Here is an 18,498-nt window from a genome sequence, read left to right on the forward strand (position 1 = left end):
TAAACGATTTAAATTAGAGTAATAAAAATATAATCTAAACGTTTAAGTGATTACTGCATATATTATCTTTTGTTTTTGCAGTTGACATTTCACTGAACCACGTGAATCAGTGATGTAACCAGTGTTACACTCTGGAATTAGTGTAACACAGCTTTAAAAAAAAAACACATTAATTTAGGTGCAGTATTTTACGCAGCACGCTTGTGACAAAAACCATGATGAATGATTCATAAGAGTTGACCATTCCAAAACTTGTTTGCATTGAATGTATAGGGATATTCACTAGTAGTGTGTAACCTTAATCAGAGTTCTTAAATGTGTGAAGTCAAATTTAAAGTTGTTTAAATATTTCATAAATATTTGATCATATTTACCTATCATATTTGGTAACCAGTGAGATACTTGAACATTGAATAATATATCGGGAATGACCTTAGATGTTTTACTTATACAGGACCAGGGTTAGTATTCTGCTTTTTAACTACATGTCATTAAACAGGATCATTGTGGGAATGAAGGAATTTAGTCCATGTAGTAGCAGTTGCATACCTTGATAAATAATTTATATAACGTTTAACGCAAGGGACAAAACTAATACTTTGATGAGGATTTAAGGATTGATGCTTATTTCTCTTGCGTTAATAAAGTTTGAACGCTCGGCCGCGATTTTGCAAATATATCTTTCATATTATATGTCCAACAGCTGCATTTGTCTCATGTTAGATTTATACATGCGATTTTAAAACCATTTCTCCGGAATTAGAGTACAGTAAGTGCTTAACTGTATGACCTGCTCATGTGCTTGTTGGCCATTCTCCACACTTTGTGTTCAACACAACAATTTTTGGCTCATCGGTAGATCTGCCTTTCTAAATGATAAACGTGACCGCTTATCCACACGGTTCCATTTTTTGACCGTTACCCTTTTTTGTTTATATAAATGATACTATTTGTGAAATAAAATCACCCAAATGTTGTTGCTTTTTTTCAGACGATAATACCATGTGTATCATTGACGATGACCCTTTCTTTGCTGCTCAGCACCTAAATAGTAACATGGGAAAGATCGATTGGTTCGAGAGGTTGCTGTATTATTCAACCTAGCGAAAACCGAATCCGTTCTCATCTCTAAAAACACAAACAGTTGGATTATGGATACTGTTCAAATAGCGGAAGTAACAACTCCCCTGCACCTGCTAATGACATGAACATATTCAGTATGTCAATACTAATGCCTGGCAGCGTTTTTCTCTCATGTGATCATTCAAATACGTCCTGGATCTCAAATCGCAAAAAGTTTAATATAAAACAATATTTCGGCCACTGTTTGATACTACAGATGCGGTTTTGGAGAACATTACGAAAGTTGACAAATAGGACCTACAGAAAGTTTAGCATGAGAAAGCACAAATCATCTCCCGTGCAACAGGTTTTCATTTCCATTTCAAATCTTTATATTCAAGGTAAGGCATCATGTTTCTTCAAACGGGTTCTCACATGGGTTAAATATTATATAATTCCCTTGAATTCCCAATCATGTTAAATCCCCTGGAACAGTCTCCAAAAATGACATGTAAGTCAAAGAGAAAAAAACAACAGTTGTCATAAGTCTAGCAGAGAACACTATAAGTGAAGATTATTCGTCAAAGGTACTCGTCGGGATATGACCTTTAAGTTGTTAGGAGCTGGGGTTGTATACGATGGTATTGTTCCACTGAGGGTCATTATCCCATACATCCCCTGCTACCAATAACGTAAAATGCGCCATGAATGATTTAAAGACCATATTAACCCCGGTTTAAGAAGAAAGGCCAATACAAACTGTATTGCATTTTTATGTTATGTAATTGTTTTTATTCTTTTGCTTTATATATCAGTAGGCAGGAGATATTGTCATTCCAATATCATATTTGGTCAACCGTCAAAATGTAGTATTGAGAGCAATTGGTGGCAGACCCGACAAACTACCTATAACACCAGTCACGCTTAACATTTAAGGAATTGTTTAAAAACTCTTTGTTCATGCCATAAATATGATTATGCATACTAAAAGGGAGTATTTACTTGGCCATATTATATACATTTTAATGCACTGATTATTAAAAAGCATCCGCGTATACATAGTTAATGTCAAAACATATCCCTGCGTTGCTGTCAGAAAAAAGTACAGATTGTATTTACTACTGCCACTGGGCTTGTAAATAGTCTACGCTATACAGGTCATATAATAAGTTAAGATATAACAGGATGCAGACTACTCAATAACGTACTTAAAATAATAATATAATAATTGGACTCTTCTAGCTTGCCACTCTACTTACAGTCCGTGCCATTTACATACATATACAAGCCTCATGTATTCGCCTTCTAACGTAGTTTGACAGGCCATAAGTATACACATGAAAACAAAATTTATACAGATATTAAGAGATATACTGTCACAACGTGACCATAAGGAAATAGGTTTTTGCATTTATTTATGAATTTTTCACCATTTACTTGAACCTTGTCAATTGGTTTAACCTCAATGATATTTAAAAAAAGTTAGTCTTCAATGGTATAAGAATAGTGGTAAATCCCAAGCACCAAGATATGTACATGTATTAAGCATAGACTTAAAACCACAGGTCTGTACATCGCAAGCGCAAAGGCATGTACATGTACATATTATTTAGATATACATTAAAGTACGCTCTCTTTAATGAATACATTAAATGACAGTCATCACTTTGCTCACCTTTGGAAGTTCCGTTGAATACTCAAAATAAAACCGTTCTTTTTATAAGATCAACCTTAGTTATTCAATATCAGACTTAAAATTAAGAATTGTTACCATTCAAAAATACAAATAATTATACATAATGACAGCATTATGGTGGAAACATATATAATCACGGTCATCATGAAGTTAATACAATATTTGCATTATAAAATACCATCACACCGTCTTACTTTGGACAAACATAATAGACTAGAAACGAGCCGGTAATAAAACAGTTCTGACAATACAATATTTAAATCATGGTTAAGTGCAGTATCAAATAATCAGAAACTGTATCACAGTGTGTAGTACTGGACACCAGGAGCACAGTAAACATTAAAAAAAGATACTTTCAGATGGAATACAGCAAAGTGTTGATTTCTCTAATTCGTTTTATACATACACACTAGCCGTACAAGTATACAAGTTGAACACGCGTTTACAACATTTTAACTGAATTGTTTTAATCGCGTTCGACTCACCTACTATTTTGGAAGCATAATTAAGTATAGGGGCAATAAAAACATCAAATATATTGACAAAGTATCTTTCTGAGATCAACATCTTACATTTAAAATATAAAATATTTAGTGCTTCTAAGGCCTTACCAATAAAATGTTCTTATTTAAAAAAATAATATTACCAGTGTAATGAAATACAGTTCCTCAGTACATAAAATCCTCTTAAACTTCTATGGTTTGGCCATTATGAGTCCAATATTCAGTAGAAAAAGTTCTCCCCTTTCACAAACAATTACTTTAGCTTTAAGATTAATTGCTAATACTCCCAAATTATTACAATATTTAAACTATCCATCACGATGTTGCTGAATTTCGTCATCAGTAGAATATAAACATATAAGAACTATATCATCTATATTTGCTTAGCCAACGTTAACATCGTTTTGTAAATATATTTCCAGTCCTTCATCAAACAGTGAAAAATACAAAGAGGACGAAACTTACCCAGGCCTGAGGCCGACGGCATAATCGAAAGAAATCAGAACATGTACAGCATGTTACACAAAATTTTACTTTCTGATACATATATCTTATTATCCTTAACAGTTGGCTTATAATGCCACAATTATAAAATTTCAACTTCAATAAGTTTTTATATCATAAGTTTTCGTAAAACAAACATGTGATGGTATGTGAGAGACATAACTGGTACAACCAAACTGATAGCATGGAAAAGAAATACAGTCAAATAATATTATAGAATACTCTTAGTAAACGTTAACGTTGTTTCTAAATTCTATCAAATCAAACGTTTAATTGGTTATAAACAAGCTCCACACGTCCTCCCCTTTCATTTGAATACTATAAATATATCTCTTGCAAACGGGTTTAAGTATGTTTGTAACTGGTCATAAACAAAAATAAACACAGAAGCAGCAGTTGACATATTTCCCATTTGTGAGAAACGAGCTGCGAACAAAACCTGGAAACACCGTCGAAATGAAAGAGTGTAAAATATTAAAGAGATCATTTTAGGATCTCGGTTTCAAGATTATCTTCATGAAAAGTATACGATTATTGTTCTATTTTAAACGTTCCTCTCTAAAGAGATTCTTTTCACAGTAAATATGTAAGTGGATATAACACATTATTGATATTAATGTCGAATTAATGCCTTTTCATTTTTGACACTTTTTTTGTTTTGTTTGTTTGGATTTTGCTTGTCTGTATATACTATGCAATAGGTGCTGCTTATTTTAAAAGAAGCTAAAGATGTTCTTAAGATATGTTTTCATTTGTTTTTGTTTGTTTTATTAATTAGAATTCATTGCATCCTCAGTATTAAAGAAAGATGGGAAAGGGTATTGCCAATATTAAGACTAAAAGGCAAGTTGCATTGGCTTAACTCAGTTAATAACTGAATATATGTTACATCGTATCTGTAAACCATGATCCAAGGTCATGATTTCTGCAACAGAAACGATTCAGTTTCATAAACGAGAATTGTTTTTCCTTGCTTTAAATAGTTCATATGAGGAAGGAGAAATCGAAGTATGATTAAGAACAAGGCCATATCTGTTAGCTGTACATTCTAAAACTATATATGGATACCAGTTTTGAAAATAAAATCCCATAAAACATGACATAAAAAAATGCTTATCTACAACTGTATTGGCCGGATTAAATTTAGTGTTTGTCCATAAAGATAATTAATAAAATGTTAATAGTAATCGCTGCAGTTTGTTGCACAGTTGGTGGTCCTTCATGTTATCATAATAAACGTACTTGTCACTTTAATATTACGAAAATGTCACAACATTGAAGGCAAATGCACCTGTTTTTAAAATTAATAATTTTAAGATTATTAACTGCCTGCTTATTTTTATTAATCATATTATAAAAGCCTTTTAACCACACAAAATTAATAACAAATCTTACTTTGTGACGAAAGTTTAGTTGCGCTTTATCGACAATAGTGATGTATGTATATCAGTGGCTTTACCGGTGTCTATACCTGACTACAATATTTTATCACATTTTTTTTCATTGCTTTTAAATATAAATGCGAATATGACTTAAATGCATTAAACATGTCCATGTGTTGCGATAGCATGCAATATTTATATTAACAGGGAGGAAAATATATAAAGATATTGACGTTTGTTTTAATTAAGTGAATATCACTACCTTAACACTAATATTGACAACAACAATTGTATCAATGTTCTGATTCATTTCAAATCAAATTGATTTCTATTAAGATCAATAATGACATCATTTCATGTTTACGTATCAATCACAAAATCTCAATTCCAGGTCTCATCAAGCTCAGAAAGCTTTCTAATCAAATTTGAAATTGATCGTTGTCATCATGACTCTGCGCTGGAAGCCTATTATAAGAATTACTCAGTATTTCTGCCATTGTGCTCGTTAAAAACTGGATATGAGGCATCACTAAAGTGAATCATAACATACCTTTCCTAATATCGATGACCATTTTATTAAGTTTTGTTCGAATTTATTATACTACGCTTAATGTAGATAGTAAACATAGAGTGAGTCAATGTGAATGCCATTGTTAACATACTTGTTACGTACATTCCAACTAGTTAATCTATCAAGAAAGCCACTGATGAACCTTTTCAACACTCATAGAATACCTCTTGATCGGTGATACGGCCGTTGACAGTGGTTCAAATTACAATTACTTTTAAAACCTAAGTGACCTAAAAGTTCAGATTGTTGCTTTATATGCTGATTCTGCAGTATCAAGCCATCATATTTATATTGCGTTCTCCAAAAACAAAATCATATTAAAGTCACCGAAATCGACGAAAAGTCACTCTATTTCATCGAGTTGAACAGAAGTGATATCTGTATAATAGTTTTATAACAACGCCTTGTGGCATGGGGCATACATCTTTTGTCTCCCCGCTTATATGCATGATACGTAGAGCAGCCCTGCCAGTATGATAATACAGTCTTTGGCAGGAGATAAAGATAATCTACTATTTCTGGAATGGACTTTGAAATTTATACTTTTCGGCTCTCCATTATAGTACAATAAAGTTAGATAGACGTGAATATAAAATGTTGCAATGAGTTTTAAAAAAATTGCCACTGAATCCTTATTTCGTTCTTGTTACATCATTGCTACTCGCACACATCTTTTTCAACGTGCATTTGTACATGTACTTGTAATTTACAAATTGTACAAATACCTGTAAAAGTAAAGCATTACATATTAATTACATGTACGCGTACCCTATCTAAACTATCTGATTGGACAATAAGATTATTGGGATAAGAAATGTACAACAAGACTAAATATCATCCCTTCACAATGCATATATACTAATGTCGTTGCAGTCTAACGTTATACAATGATGAGACACGAAGGTGGTTGAGTCCGTTTTCATTTTTGGAGAGTGCAAACGACATTCTATACAAATAAAGCGACATAAACATTGTACCTGCTGTATTAACTGATTATTATGATAATATGATATTTATTATAATTCACACATACCATCTGGTATCTATCATGAATGAGAGTTTCAAATTACATTTTTCATATATTTATTTAGTACTACTACGCGGTTTTCAACTTTTCTTTGGATCAATTAATGTTACACTAGCTTTTGTCAAATTGTGACAATTAGAATCGTGTGTTACCACAGAAATGCATTTTATCATTGCGTGCATTTAAATTCTCACCAATACATTGATTACTAAGCAATTAGTGGAAGAAGTCACGTGATTTAATTTAATTTTCCGGTAGGCGTACTGGGGGATTACAAAATCTATACTCTGAGTAATAAATGAAGTCTTTACTATAAAATGAGATTCATTTCCAACTTACACTCAGTTTCATTACAAGGTTTCATTGAGTTTTATTAATAGACTTCCTTATTTGTGCGGATTATTGGTAGGAGAACGGGGAAAGTATCTACTATAAACTTATTTAAGGAAAATAGGTATTTCAAACGATGACATTTCTTTTCTATTTGATATTTAAAACTTTATTTAAAAGCTCAAAAGGATTCATTTTTTATTTAACGCTTCATATTTTTCAAGCTATATTTATTCTATGTTTAATACTTTATACAAGTAAAAAATAGTTTTAAACTATTGATCATGATGATGAAAGGTAGATTAAAATAATGGATTTCATAATATTGTTTTCACAAAAGCATAAACATTAATCTGTAATCTTCATATTGTGTTCATTAACCCACACATAACAACACGTTGCTATGTTAAATTGTGTCAATATCATATTGACTCTTGTTGATCGTTGTAACTGCACAGTTTGTATTATTTATTCATGACTTCCTGCTGTGATTAAGTACACTGCACGTTATAATTGCCTGAGGTTAGAGAGATCTTTTAAAGCGTGGAATGCATTCAAAGTAATAATATTGAGGATTCGGATTTATTTTGTTTTATAACATTGCAGGTCGCTCGTTCAGTGTCTGAAAGGTATTTAACTTGCCAATATAAACAGGGGGTATATATAACCCTTATCTTTTGGTTTTGTCTAGGTTATTTCCATTGTTTAAAAACAATGACACTTATTGAAATGCATAGCGGTATGTATGAATGTGCTTTTACTTACAGATTAAATAGGAAATGGCACATTTTGTCGTGTTGATTCTGGTTGTTTTGGGAATGGACGTTTTGTATGCATCTGGAAAGTCTTTTCACTATTTGTAAGTAGCAGCTTAATCAATAAAACCAGTGTTGAAAAAATATTAGTATTAAGAATAGGATATTGTTTGTAAATTTGCAATTGTTATTTAAAGCATTCATAGTAACGCTTTGATAATGCGTACTAATTTTTTTAAACATAACTGGCTTAGATTGGTTTTCAAAAGTGTATCATGTCTGCTGGCTCAGCCTTTACAATCACTAATGTTTGACAGCTGACGTACCAAAAATAAATTTTCGCCGAAAACTGACCAAAACTGAAATTCAAGTTGACAAAATATAATTTCGAATATGTATTCATACGAAAAAAGTATATTTCATATCATCGTTATCATAGGGACTTTGAGACTCGGGTAAATGTTAGCAGAAGTGATTGTAACAACATGAAAAAATAGATACGGATTACGATTTATAATTTTCGTTAACATATATTTTAAAAGAATGTGTTAATTTATCGTCCAGTTAAACACATATATATATATATATCAAACAGTATTTATTGCATTCTTATTTATAAACATGGTTTTCAGCATTAATCATTTCATAAACATAAGCATTAATGGAAGAATACATTAAGCTTATATAATCCTGTATAAATATAAAGCATAACTGAAAGGTTATGGTATTACTTGACCTTCATGATAATTAAAAACTGATGCAATATTTCTATAAGGAAATCTGAATGTTAAAACATGTCTTTCAATATCACATTTCGTAGAGTATAATAATTGCGGACATTACAGTGAGTTACTTCATATTAACTGCAAAGAATAGCGTATCTGGCAAATGTATATCCAGTCTTTTACAAATAACAAAAAATAAATTCCATAAAATGCGCATAATATTAATACATTTTATTTGAAATATACAAGTACATACATGCACTCTTGTTAATGCCTCATAAGAGATTACATTAGATTTTAAATTTATTAAATTAATGAGTCTCAGCGAAATGTAATAGATGAAATAATATGTTGCTGTTCTTGCTTTGGTATTCAGAGAAAGTGCCCAAAAGTTCGGAGAAAACAACCTGTGCAAGACTCAAGACCAGAGACAGATGCTCCAGAAGGCATTAATTGGAAAGGTCTGCTCATCATCTGATAAGCAGAGGAACAAGGGCTTCAACAATGGTCTGTATTTATATTAGAAGAAGCTTGTACAAAACAGAGCATTTGACGACTTTGTAATAGGCTAACATAATGTCATTAGTTCACTTCAGTCTGAAGCTGCATGTACAGAAAAAATAATATTTTGAATGACATATTTGTATTATAATGTTTGCAAAACATGTTATGTGTGCTAACTTGTTATCATTTAGTAGCAGTAATTCAATTAAGAACGTATAATATATAAGATATATCAGAAGTAAGTTATCGAATGAAATACGAAGGGTTTTTTTTTCATTGTTTAATTAAGCTGATTTTTTCTCAGATGACTTCATGCTGTACGTAGTCCACACCCTTTGCAAAGATACAGGCGGCTGGCTTGCTGATTGGGTGCTGAAAAACGTGGATACTGATGGTAAGATTAACTGCTGTTGTCATATTGTAATGCCATTAATTAGGTGATGTCATAGTAGCCCACTTATTCGTCCGAAGTTAGTTCTATTGGCCTGAGACCGAAGGGCAAAGGCCAATACTGCTGACCGAGGGCAAACAACTCGGCAGATTTAAAAACATCTCATTAATAAGTATTTTAGTAAATAACTATTACGTATGCTACGACATTTTGGTTAAAAACATTCTAATTCCTTACCTTAAGTTTAATTAAAGCTGATCATGGATTCTGACTGTACTTTGATGAAATTGACATGCATTCTTTATAGTGACATTGTACATCATTATGAATAAAGCCGATTGCAATGTACAGTCTAAGGAAGCATATTTTTGTGATTTATTCGTAAATCGTTTGCCAAAAGTTTAAAATTGTGTTCGCGATTGTTTTTACCTTCGTCGTTCATTTTGTCGATTTCCCAAAAATAATTGTCATAAAACCCACCAAAAGGTTAAATGCAACTGTAAAATCAAACCGTACAAAGTGGTTAAAGTATTTTATAGGCAAGTAAATCAAAACCAGTTTGAAATAAGGCAATCAATTTTCAATAAAATGGGCGCCTTGTTAAACAAGTTACAGTATTCCCATATTAAGACGAGTTTTGACAGCCTATGAAAATGGTCTGTTCCACGAATCCCGAGTTTTGTAGACCGACATTGGTCAATATTGGGCGAGTGTTTGCAAATATTGTCGTTAATTGTCAAATCGTAATGCGACAGTTGTCCTGGTATAGCCTCAAAAACGAAATAGTTTATTTATGATTACTCATATCACATGCCTCAGAATCAGACGTTTTGGAGAAAAATAAATAAAAAACGTTCAATAAAGTGATTTCATATACTTTCAGAAGATGGACGGGTATCCCATTTTGAGGAGAACATGTTTTACAACAACAACTAACTATCGACAAAATAGATACAATGTAGCTTCCAGTTGTACTTTTGAACACATCCGGTCTGGTTTGACAAGGATCTGGATTGCTGGTCAATCCGTATTGTATTCTCAGCCATTATTGGACACTTCTGGTTGTTGGGGATGTTTTTGGATTGCTGGTCAATACGTTTTAGAAACTCATTAATTAGGAGCAAAAGGGGCTATTTTGCCTTCTGCTTTATGTTATTTGCTTAATTACTCTTTTCACGACCAATGAACGTTCTAACTGTGATATGTGTGTGCAATGTGTGTTATATATTTACACAGCATTCGTTAATATTTGTTCTCTTTAATTGTTATTTGTTGTACAATGCTTTCCTAAATAGTTCATTGTCTTAATAATAGTACCATACACCCATTTATAGTTTGTTACAGTTACTTAACAATATATATATAGCAAACATCGAGGGGGGTCACTGAAAATTCTAATTGACATTTATAAGTAATTTAAATGCCCTTTTGCCTTACACAATCTTCATAAACCTATCAAAAGCGCGTTTCTCATAGTTTAAGTACCTACACCGGTTGATCTTGTTAATTATAGTCTGTTCTTTTGAGGCGGTGGGTGAACTCTTATCATATCATTTATAATTTAATTTGGTGCGTTTCCCAAAACCCTTGAGCAAAAAGAAACTTTGTATTCATGTATTCATATTACACCTTAAGAGTCAATTTTATAAAACAAAAAAACACGTACACGCAAACACAAGTTGTTAAGTTTTCTCACAATGGCATTTTAAGGGCTGAGATGTGGGGGGGGGGGTCTCATATATATTAATGCTCATTTGTTGTGAGTGTATCTTTAAATTATAGTGCTTAGAAGTGCAGAGGGTTCGACGCACTGCTAACTTATTTTTGTTTGTCCTTCGAAACCGGCTGTGACACGCCTTGTTATGTTCTGTAATACCTGTCATACACGTTAATAACCAAACTGTTAGTATTAATCATTGCAATATGATGTTTAATTTAGTTTATCATCTTGCGTTTTGTGTAGCTTTAACACCATCACAATTTATATAAAAAAATATAAAATAAAAACTATGTCAAACTATTTACTTGAATAAATACGTGAATAAATGATTGTAACGGAATTATAGTTTGTATATGTAATTATAGAACCTATGTCCATGTGGAAAATTGTTTTTAGCATTAATTCGTGTTGCCTAATAAGCTAAGAAATGTGATATCTTCAAACAAAAGAGAAGTTGCCTGAATTTAGTCTACCCAACTGTCATTTCTTTCTGTTTACATTGTTTACAGCATGCAATATTGTTCGCCATGTTTGTTGGCTGATGAAGTGAGAAAGTAATTATTAAGGGGCTTTAACTCTACGTTATGATTGAAACAATTAACTCTACGTCTCAATTCTGTGAAAATTAAATATCAGGTTTGCATTTAATGTGATTTGGATACATGATATTTTGTTATTCGTCTAAGTCAATACTCATTATATACATTTTTTAATAAATATAATTCGAAGTGAACACTAATATTTTTATCTTAGACTATAAGTTATTCCTCTGATTAACGCAAATTCTAAATGTTTATATCAATCTAAGTTTATCAATAAATATGTACGATTTCAAATAAGCTCTCAATTTGCTGTGAACAACTTGTGTCCAACAAAAAGTTAGTTAGAATATTGGAACTAAATACAAGGTAAACATAACAAAACCATGTTTTTATTTGATGATGACACAGCCGTTAGTATTTACAAGTTAAAATATGATGTACTATGCAATAGCAATGTTTAAAAACCACTTATGAATAAAATGTAATGCATTCTTGCAAACTGTATATCCGGAACCTTGCGTGACTATTGAACGTGTTGCATGTTCCCTTTGTGTTCACATCAATCAAATCTAACATGTTCAACGATAATTGTTCATAAGTTCGATCTTGGGGCTGAATTGCGAGTACTTTAACTAGCAGATACGTTTGTAATAATTGATAGCAATCAAGTTTCAAAATTATTTTGAAAATAAAACCTTTTTCAACACGTTAACACAATATTGACAGCGTCTCACATAGAATCTGACTTACACCATAAAAATAAATTTGAACCAATTAAATATGAGCAGAACATATGCACCGGTAATAAAGAAATAGGTTGTCACTTTTTATTTACAACTACAACACATTACGACAACATGAAAATATAAATCGTTCGTAATTTGTCACTGGTAAATCAAAAGAAAAACGTTGAGATAAACAGCCCGTATTCAGCAAATGGCTCCAAATATCGGGTTTACATCGCAATAAACAAGGAAACTGTTTTTATCTCCCACATCAATCGCCGACATGGTGATTATTTCACAGACAACTATGTTCCAACCTTGACGATCGATTCAAAGCCAATCCGCTTTCAGCATGATAATCAATCCCTAATTAGATCCTTCTCGAAGTGACTGATGAAACCGTCACCTGCAAATACAAACAGAGCTGTATTATTGACAATGTATCGGAATTTGCAAATTCGAGAATATTGTTTCCGTAGACTATTTAAGGCCGGCCAAAATGCAAAAGTGGATGGGGAACGTTAAAACGAAAACGTTTGAAAGGTTCATTATCTTTTTTTGGGAGTGAATAATATTATACTTGGTGTCATGTTTTATGAGAGTAAAGAGTTAAATTAGTTTTACAAAATTTTTGATAGGGCAGTTCCGATAAATTTGACTCAAAAACATATTCTCTGTGTATTAAGACATTTCTGGGAAAACATAAATGCTTATTAATTTGAAATCTGATAAAAATATGCTCTCGTAAAAATGATCAACTCCTAGTTACAGCTTTTCATGTTGCCGGTATAGATAAAACAAAACACTTCTATTTTGCTTCCTTAGATAAACGCATATTCCTACACTTCAATTAATGTTCCGATAACCGCATTATCTTCGAAACACCTCTCAGACTGGTTTTTATAAACGACGATTGTGATTGGTCAAATGTTTTTTTTATTGCGTTAACGTGTATGTAATGTCGATAAAACAAGTGACGTTATCGATGATGCCGCTGTTCAAAAAGCCGATTTTATACTACGTGCAATTATTCTGAAGACGTGTTTTCCCCAGGTTTGTAGTGAATTACCTCAATATCTTTCACAAAAAATGAGTATGAATATAACCATTTACTATTTAAAAATAGTAGTTCATCTTTTAAAACAAGTATTAATCAATGCAATCGTAAAGCCCGAAGACGGACTTCACTCAACGTGCATTCACGAAATATGTTCATAATGACAAACTGCAAAACTAAAACAGGCAATCGTTAATTAACAGAAGCATCCGAAACATATGCAATGAACAATAAGTTTTCAATATATTTATAAAGGCCTGAATATTATAATATTTGTTTGCATTTTTAATTACTTGAACATTACTAAATAAATTAAAGAGTCGTGGGTCATTTTGATTTATAAGTAAAGTTTTGAAGTAAAGTATATATATAATTGTACAATTCACACAACGTGTAATACAACCGTCTTTATCAAATATTTCTTTGACCCAGCTGTCTAGCATCTCATCTTTTCTCTCACAAAGGTCAAGGACGAAGTAGATTATCATCGTAGCTGGAATATAGAGACGAACTATCTTTCTACCTATTTAGAATCAAACATGAATGAAAACAGTATGCATTAACTAAAATAATCTCGTGAAAACACATCAACTAACAAAAAAAGCAGAAACCTAAAATGACTTCCATACAAATAATTATATGAAAAGCTACATAAACAAGCTCAGTAGCTTAAAGTGTAAACATAAACCCCATTTAATGGCACAGGGTTAAAGCCAAAGACGTATAACACAAACAAAATCTCAAACAATAAACATGGAATAACAGCACACAACTTCACAACCAAAACAGTGCTGATGTACTATATTAGAAAACTAGATGAGTTTATCAAGGATTGTAAGGTACCGCCTTGGAACAGTCAGTAAAATGTAAATTTACTGGAGATTTAAACCAGTTTGCGTGCGCAATCTTACTCTTATCCCAACAATCCAGAATAAAGTAAAAACCTAAAAGGCAAATCTTATTAGATTATGCATTAACTTGAAAAAACTTAATAATAAAACATATAATTATAAACTAATAGGTGAATACTAAGTATTGCAATGATTAGGGATCCCAAGTCTATCTGCAGATTAAGGAATACAATTCTAGTACCTAATGCAATCGCTTTCCAACGATTCAGTGCAGTTATTGTTCAAAGCTATGAATATCACAGTCTGCCTTAGGTTCAACACTGTGTGATCATAGGGTTTTATAATGAAAATGTACTAAAACTGAGAACAAAAATAGCAACATCCTGAAAAGAAAAAAACAAGACATATATTTGCTAAAGTTTTCTATCAAATGATTACCTAAGTACTATTGTAAAGAAAATAGACGTCACACGCAAGCCAAAAACTGTTTTAAAGATAACACGTATCTGCAAAATCTTATCTTCATAAAACCAAAGCACTGAAAGTTTAGTTATGTAAGGACGACATATTCAATCTTATATTTTGTATGAGTTATTCATCAACAAAAACAAAAAGGCAAGAACTCTTTAAAGTATTGCCGTTATATCCACGGTTAAAATGAAATCCGAGCTTTTCATTGAGCCTATCTGGCCAACTAGCTGCTGAAAACATTTGAATTTTACGAATTTTTATTATTACATCACCATTAAAATCGGGGTGAGCAGTACATTTAGCAATCAGCGATTTAAGACTTCAATTGTACTTTGATATGATATTATAATGACCATTAACAATATTTGAGAAAGTTTTCCTTAATTTATGATATTTGAATCTCGGTTTTAGAAGTTTTCCGTCATAAGTTCACTGCATGAGTTGATTTATTTTAACACATGTACATATTATAGTGATTTTTTTTCAACTGTGAAACAAAACATTATATGATGGTGAACTAGGAACATCTCTCTTTTAGAAGTTTTCCGTCATAAGTTCACTGCCTGAGTTGATTTATTTTAACACATGTACATATTATAGTGATCTTTTTCAACTGTGAAACAAAACATTATATGATGGTGAACTAGGAACATCTCCATCTAAAAAAGAGTAATTCATTATTTTAGAATTAAAATAATTACGTTTATCAAGGTGATATTAAATTTATCTTTCCTTACTTCGAGTTGCAGATCTTGATAGGATGATTTTAAAAATGTTGTATTAGATTTATCAATTTGCAATTGTGAAGGGTATATCAATTTAACATTATCTGTAAATACCGAATTATCTTAACTTAGAATATCGTCAATATATTTAAAAGTGTTTTGAATTTATCAACAAGGGCAAGATCTCCAGACATAGATATTTCCAACATATATTCACTTTCATAGCAGTATAAAAGAGGTTTGCAAGTAAAGGTGCATATTTAGCACCCATTGGAATGCCTTTTGTTTTCATATGTAAACATCTACCGAAATAGATACATATATATGTGCGATGTTTGGTGTGTATGGCCAATGTTTATTCCATCATATTATTACTGTTTGTCCATAATGCTAATGTTCAGATTGTATTTATGGGCTTGATTTTTATTTCACAAGTTTCGTAATTAAAATTATTAACTATCATTGAATAACTTATTCACATGCGCATTTTATCTTCTTTGAAACTGTTTATTTTTTTAAATCAAATGGGACTAAATAGGAACAAATATGAAAACAAAATAATTAATTGGAATAATTGAGATTAAAATATTTTTTAAGGATGCTTCTGCAAATAAGTACCTGAAATGTTTTGAAAGTGTTTTCCCAAGGCCTTGTAAAACCGAACCTTCCCATTCGTGTGACTGCAGAGTCCATGTCTGGCAAAATGATGAACTGTTCTGAAACAAGCGGGGAAATACATTGCATAAGAAAAGCGTATATGTTTCCAAACCACGCGAAAAAGCGCATGATCAACTGAATCATGTTTCTGTACGGTTGGAGTAAAAAAAGCTATCTATGGTTTTAATAAATTATGTGACATTGTTATAATATGGTTTACTACATACAAAACGTGTAATACATACGGAGAATTAGGTTTATCCATTATATCCATTCTATGATCAACGTTTCCAGTGTTATTCGTCGAAGATAGTTCGACCCCCTTTACACCGCCGTAATAAACGGTTCCGATTTGTGTTCCCCTACTTTCTTGGAAACAAACACATACTAAGAAATATAACGGTATCCATGCTGCAAGGATTCTAAACATGTTTTCTCCCGTTGCCCGTTTGTTCTACTTAATTGTGATGTGCATACAATACTGTGAACTCGTCGATATATATTGGTCTTGTGTCTAAAACGATAGCAGCCAATTTCCAGGAACTTTCAATACATTAGATCAACTGTCCGCACACGAGGAATCAGCTTGATATAGCAAGGAAAAGCTTTTCGAAATTATGCAATCGTATTTCTGCAGCGCATGATAATGATGTCTCTGTCTATTGATTTGATCCTTAAGGGGATTAGTGTTACCGTTGTTCTGTTGCTTTGAAGTCAAACATAATCGAATCTCTGAATGCTTTTAAGACAGCGGGCTTTTAAACGTAAATGATTGATGTTTTGTATGGTTCACATAAGTTTTCCACATAAGTATCATTATATATTTCATATTTTGAATTGAATGCTAAAACAAAAGGTACTTATGTTTTTGCTATCGTTGCTATTTTATTTTATATGCAGTTCTATTTTCTATTTGATATAAATATATGTATAATTGTAAAGATACAACCTACACTTATATCACATGTATTCATCGGGTTGTGTTTCTATTTTGTGACCATGAAAACCATTTAATTTATTTTTCATAATAAAAATACAGTCCGAAAGACCGAGGAGCTTATTAGTTGTTTTGGATCGGTTTCGTTCTGAGTAACTGAAAACAGCCATGAATTATGAACATATCTGTGTTTTTATCCGCTTATATAATATGAATTCCGATTTAGAATCCTTCGTTGGCTCAATGTAAATTGTTATTCCTAACAACAATTTCAGGACACTTCCAGTACAACATCACGTAATGATGTTTGGTGTTTGGAGCTTATATCAGTTTCAAATTCATTCCTACGGAATATTTTGAATTGTTTTTCAATTGTGTGGAGAAAGTTGATAGCCAAAAAAGACACATAGTTGCAATAATTCTGTTGCAAATTACCCTTTCGAAACGAACTTGTCAATCATTTAAATGACATAAGTTCACGCATTCATGTGTGACCGAAAGGGCAGTCAGACTGAACCGCCTCAAAAGCAGTGTCGATAAGTAAGTTACGGCACTTGAAAACATACCTTTGTTCGCAATCTTTTTCATGTAAGCGTTATTGAAAGCTAAATTTCAGTTGGTCGTTCATTTGTTAAAACCAATGCAAATTTGCATGTTTGGATTCTTTGCTGGGGTATGAGCTAGTTCCTGGCGACTGGCTTATGTGAACTTAAAGCCTTAAACATTGAATGAATTAAACACATGAAATGCTTTTTTTATTTGCACACAGTGGCAGCAAAATGTAATAGATATATATTGTGAATAATTCACCAAGTCATTTTCTATTATTTCGATGTAAGTGAATAAATGTGGTGCTTTATCGATGTTAAGACATCATTGACAGTAGGTATTCCACTCATACAAATAAACGTGTTTAATCACATGTTTCACATGTAAAATAAATGAATATATATATATATATATATATATATATATATATATATATATATATATATATATATATATATATATATATATATATATATATATATATATATATATATATAAATATATATGTATATATACATACAAATATATATTTAAGAAATAGTACACAGACCACTGCGTGTCATATGCCATTACAAGGACCAGCCAGTCAGCCACCGAAAGTGTATATGGACCGTGCCTCTGTTAGTCAGGGTGAGAAATCACGTGATTTCAAGGAAGTTTTCACATGGATCATAGCGGGTTACAACCGATGTTAAAAAAACAAGAAAGTGACGTTTATGGCTAAATAACTTTTTTGACAGAAAAGATATGAAATATTTCTTAGCCTATGAAAGAGAACCGTTTTTTGATGAGGCTTATATGTTCATTTTTTAAT

The 18,498-nt window shown here is 31.8% G+C and overlaps 2 protein-coding genes across 4 annotated transcripts; one reads left to right on the forward strand and one right to left on the reverse strand.

Annotated features, from left to right (window-relative positions):
- Window positions 1-376: 376 nt before the first annotated feature.
- Window positions 377-11,132, forward strand: LOC128245543 (uncharacterized). 3 transcript variants are annotated; one of them, XM_052963744.1, is made up of 6 exons: window positions 377-461; window positions 992-1,463; window positions 7,843-7,934; window positions 8,932-9,062; window positions 9,364-9,453; window positions 10,334-11,132. In XM_052963744.1, exons 3-6 carry the CDS (start codon window positions 7,855-7,857, stop codon window positions 10,384-10,386), a joined length of 354 nt encoding a protein of 117 aa, XP_052819704.1. In that variant the 5' UTR covers window positions 377-461; window positions 992-1,463; window positions 7,843-7,854; the 3' UTR covers window positions 10,387-11,132. The 3 variants fall into 3 exon arrangements, with proteins under 3 accessions (XP_052819704.1, XP_052819703.1, XP_052819705.1); XM_052963743.1 differs by lacking the exons at window positions 377-461; window positions 992-1,463 and adding an exon at window positions 7,117-7,199; XM_052963745.1 differs by lacking the exons at window positions 377-461; window positions 992-1,463 and adding an exon at window positions 7,619-7,704.
- Window positions 11,133-12,132: 1,000 nt separating this feature from the next.
- On the reverse strand, window positions 12,133-16,757 carry LOC128203738 (uncharacterized). The gene is made up of 4 exons (XM_052905264.1): window positions 16,444-16,757; window positions 16,160-16,257; window positions 13,898-13,987; window positions 12,133-12,843 (listed from the first exon to the last, which is right to left on the reverse strand). The coding sequence occupies exons 1-4, from the start codon at window positions 16,626-16,628 to the stop codon at window positions 12,797-12,799; spliced, it is 420 nt and encodes a 139-aa protein (XP_052761224.1). The 5' UTR covers window positions 16,629-16,757; the 3' UTR covers window positions 12,133-12,796.
- Window positions 16,758-18,498: the final 1,741 nt, after the last annotated feature.

The sequence above is a fragment of the Mya arenaria genome, chromosome 9, assembly GCF_026914265.1.
Source record: "Mya arenaria isolate MELC-2E11 chromosome 9, ASM2691426v1".
Taxonomy (NCBI): domain Eukaryota; kingdom Metazoa; phylum Mollusca; class Bivalvia; order Myida; family Myidae; genus Mya; species Mya arenaria.

Bases quoted from the DNA above. Each gene is read 5' to 3' on its own strand.
- LOC128245543 (XM_052963744.1), top strand. From the start codon at position 7,855: ATGGCACATTTTGTCGTGTTGATTCTGGTTGTTTTGGGAATGGACGTT. The intron at 9,063-9,363 runs GTCTGTATTTAT...ATTTTTTCTCAG, and splicing joins GAACAAGGGCTTCAACAATG to ATGACTTCATGCTGTACGTA. The intron at 9,454-10,333 runs GTAAGATTAACT...ATATACTTTCAG, and splicing joins GAAAAACGTGGATACTGATG to AAGATGGACGGGTATCCCAT.
- LOC128203738 (XM_052905264.1), bottom strand. From the start codon at position 16,628: ATGTTTAGAATCCTTGCAGCATGGATACCGTTATATTTCTTAGTATGT. The intron at 16,258-16,443 runs GTATGTATTACA...CGCTTGTTTCAG, and splicing joins ATGGATAAACCTAATTCTCC to AACAGTTCATCATTTTGCCA. The intron at 12,844-13,897 runs GTTGTATTACAC...TTGTATTTGCAG, and splicing joins AGAAATATTTGATAAAGACG to GTGACGGTTTCATCAGTCAC.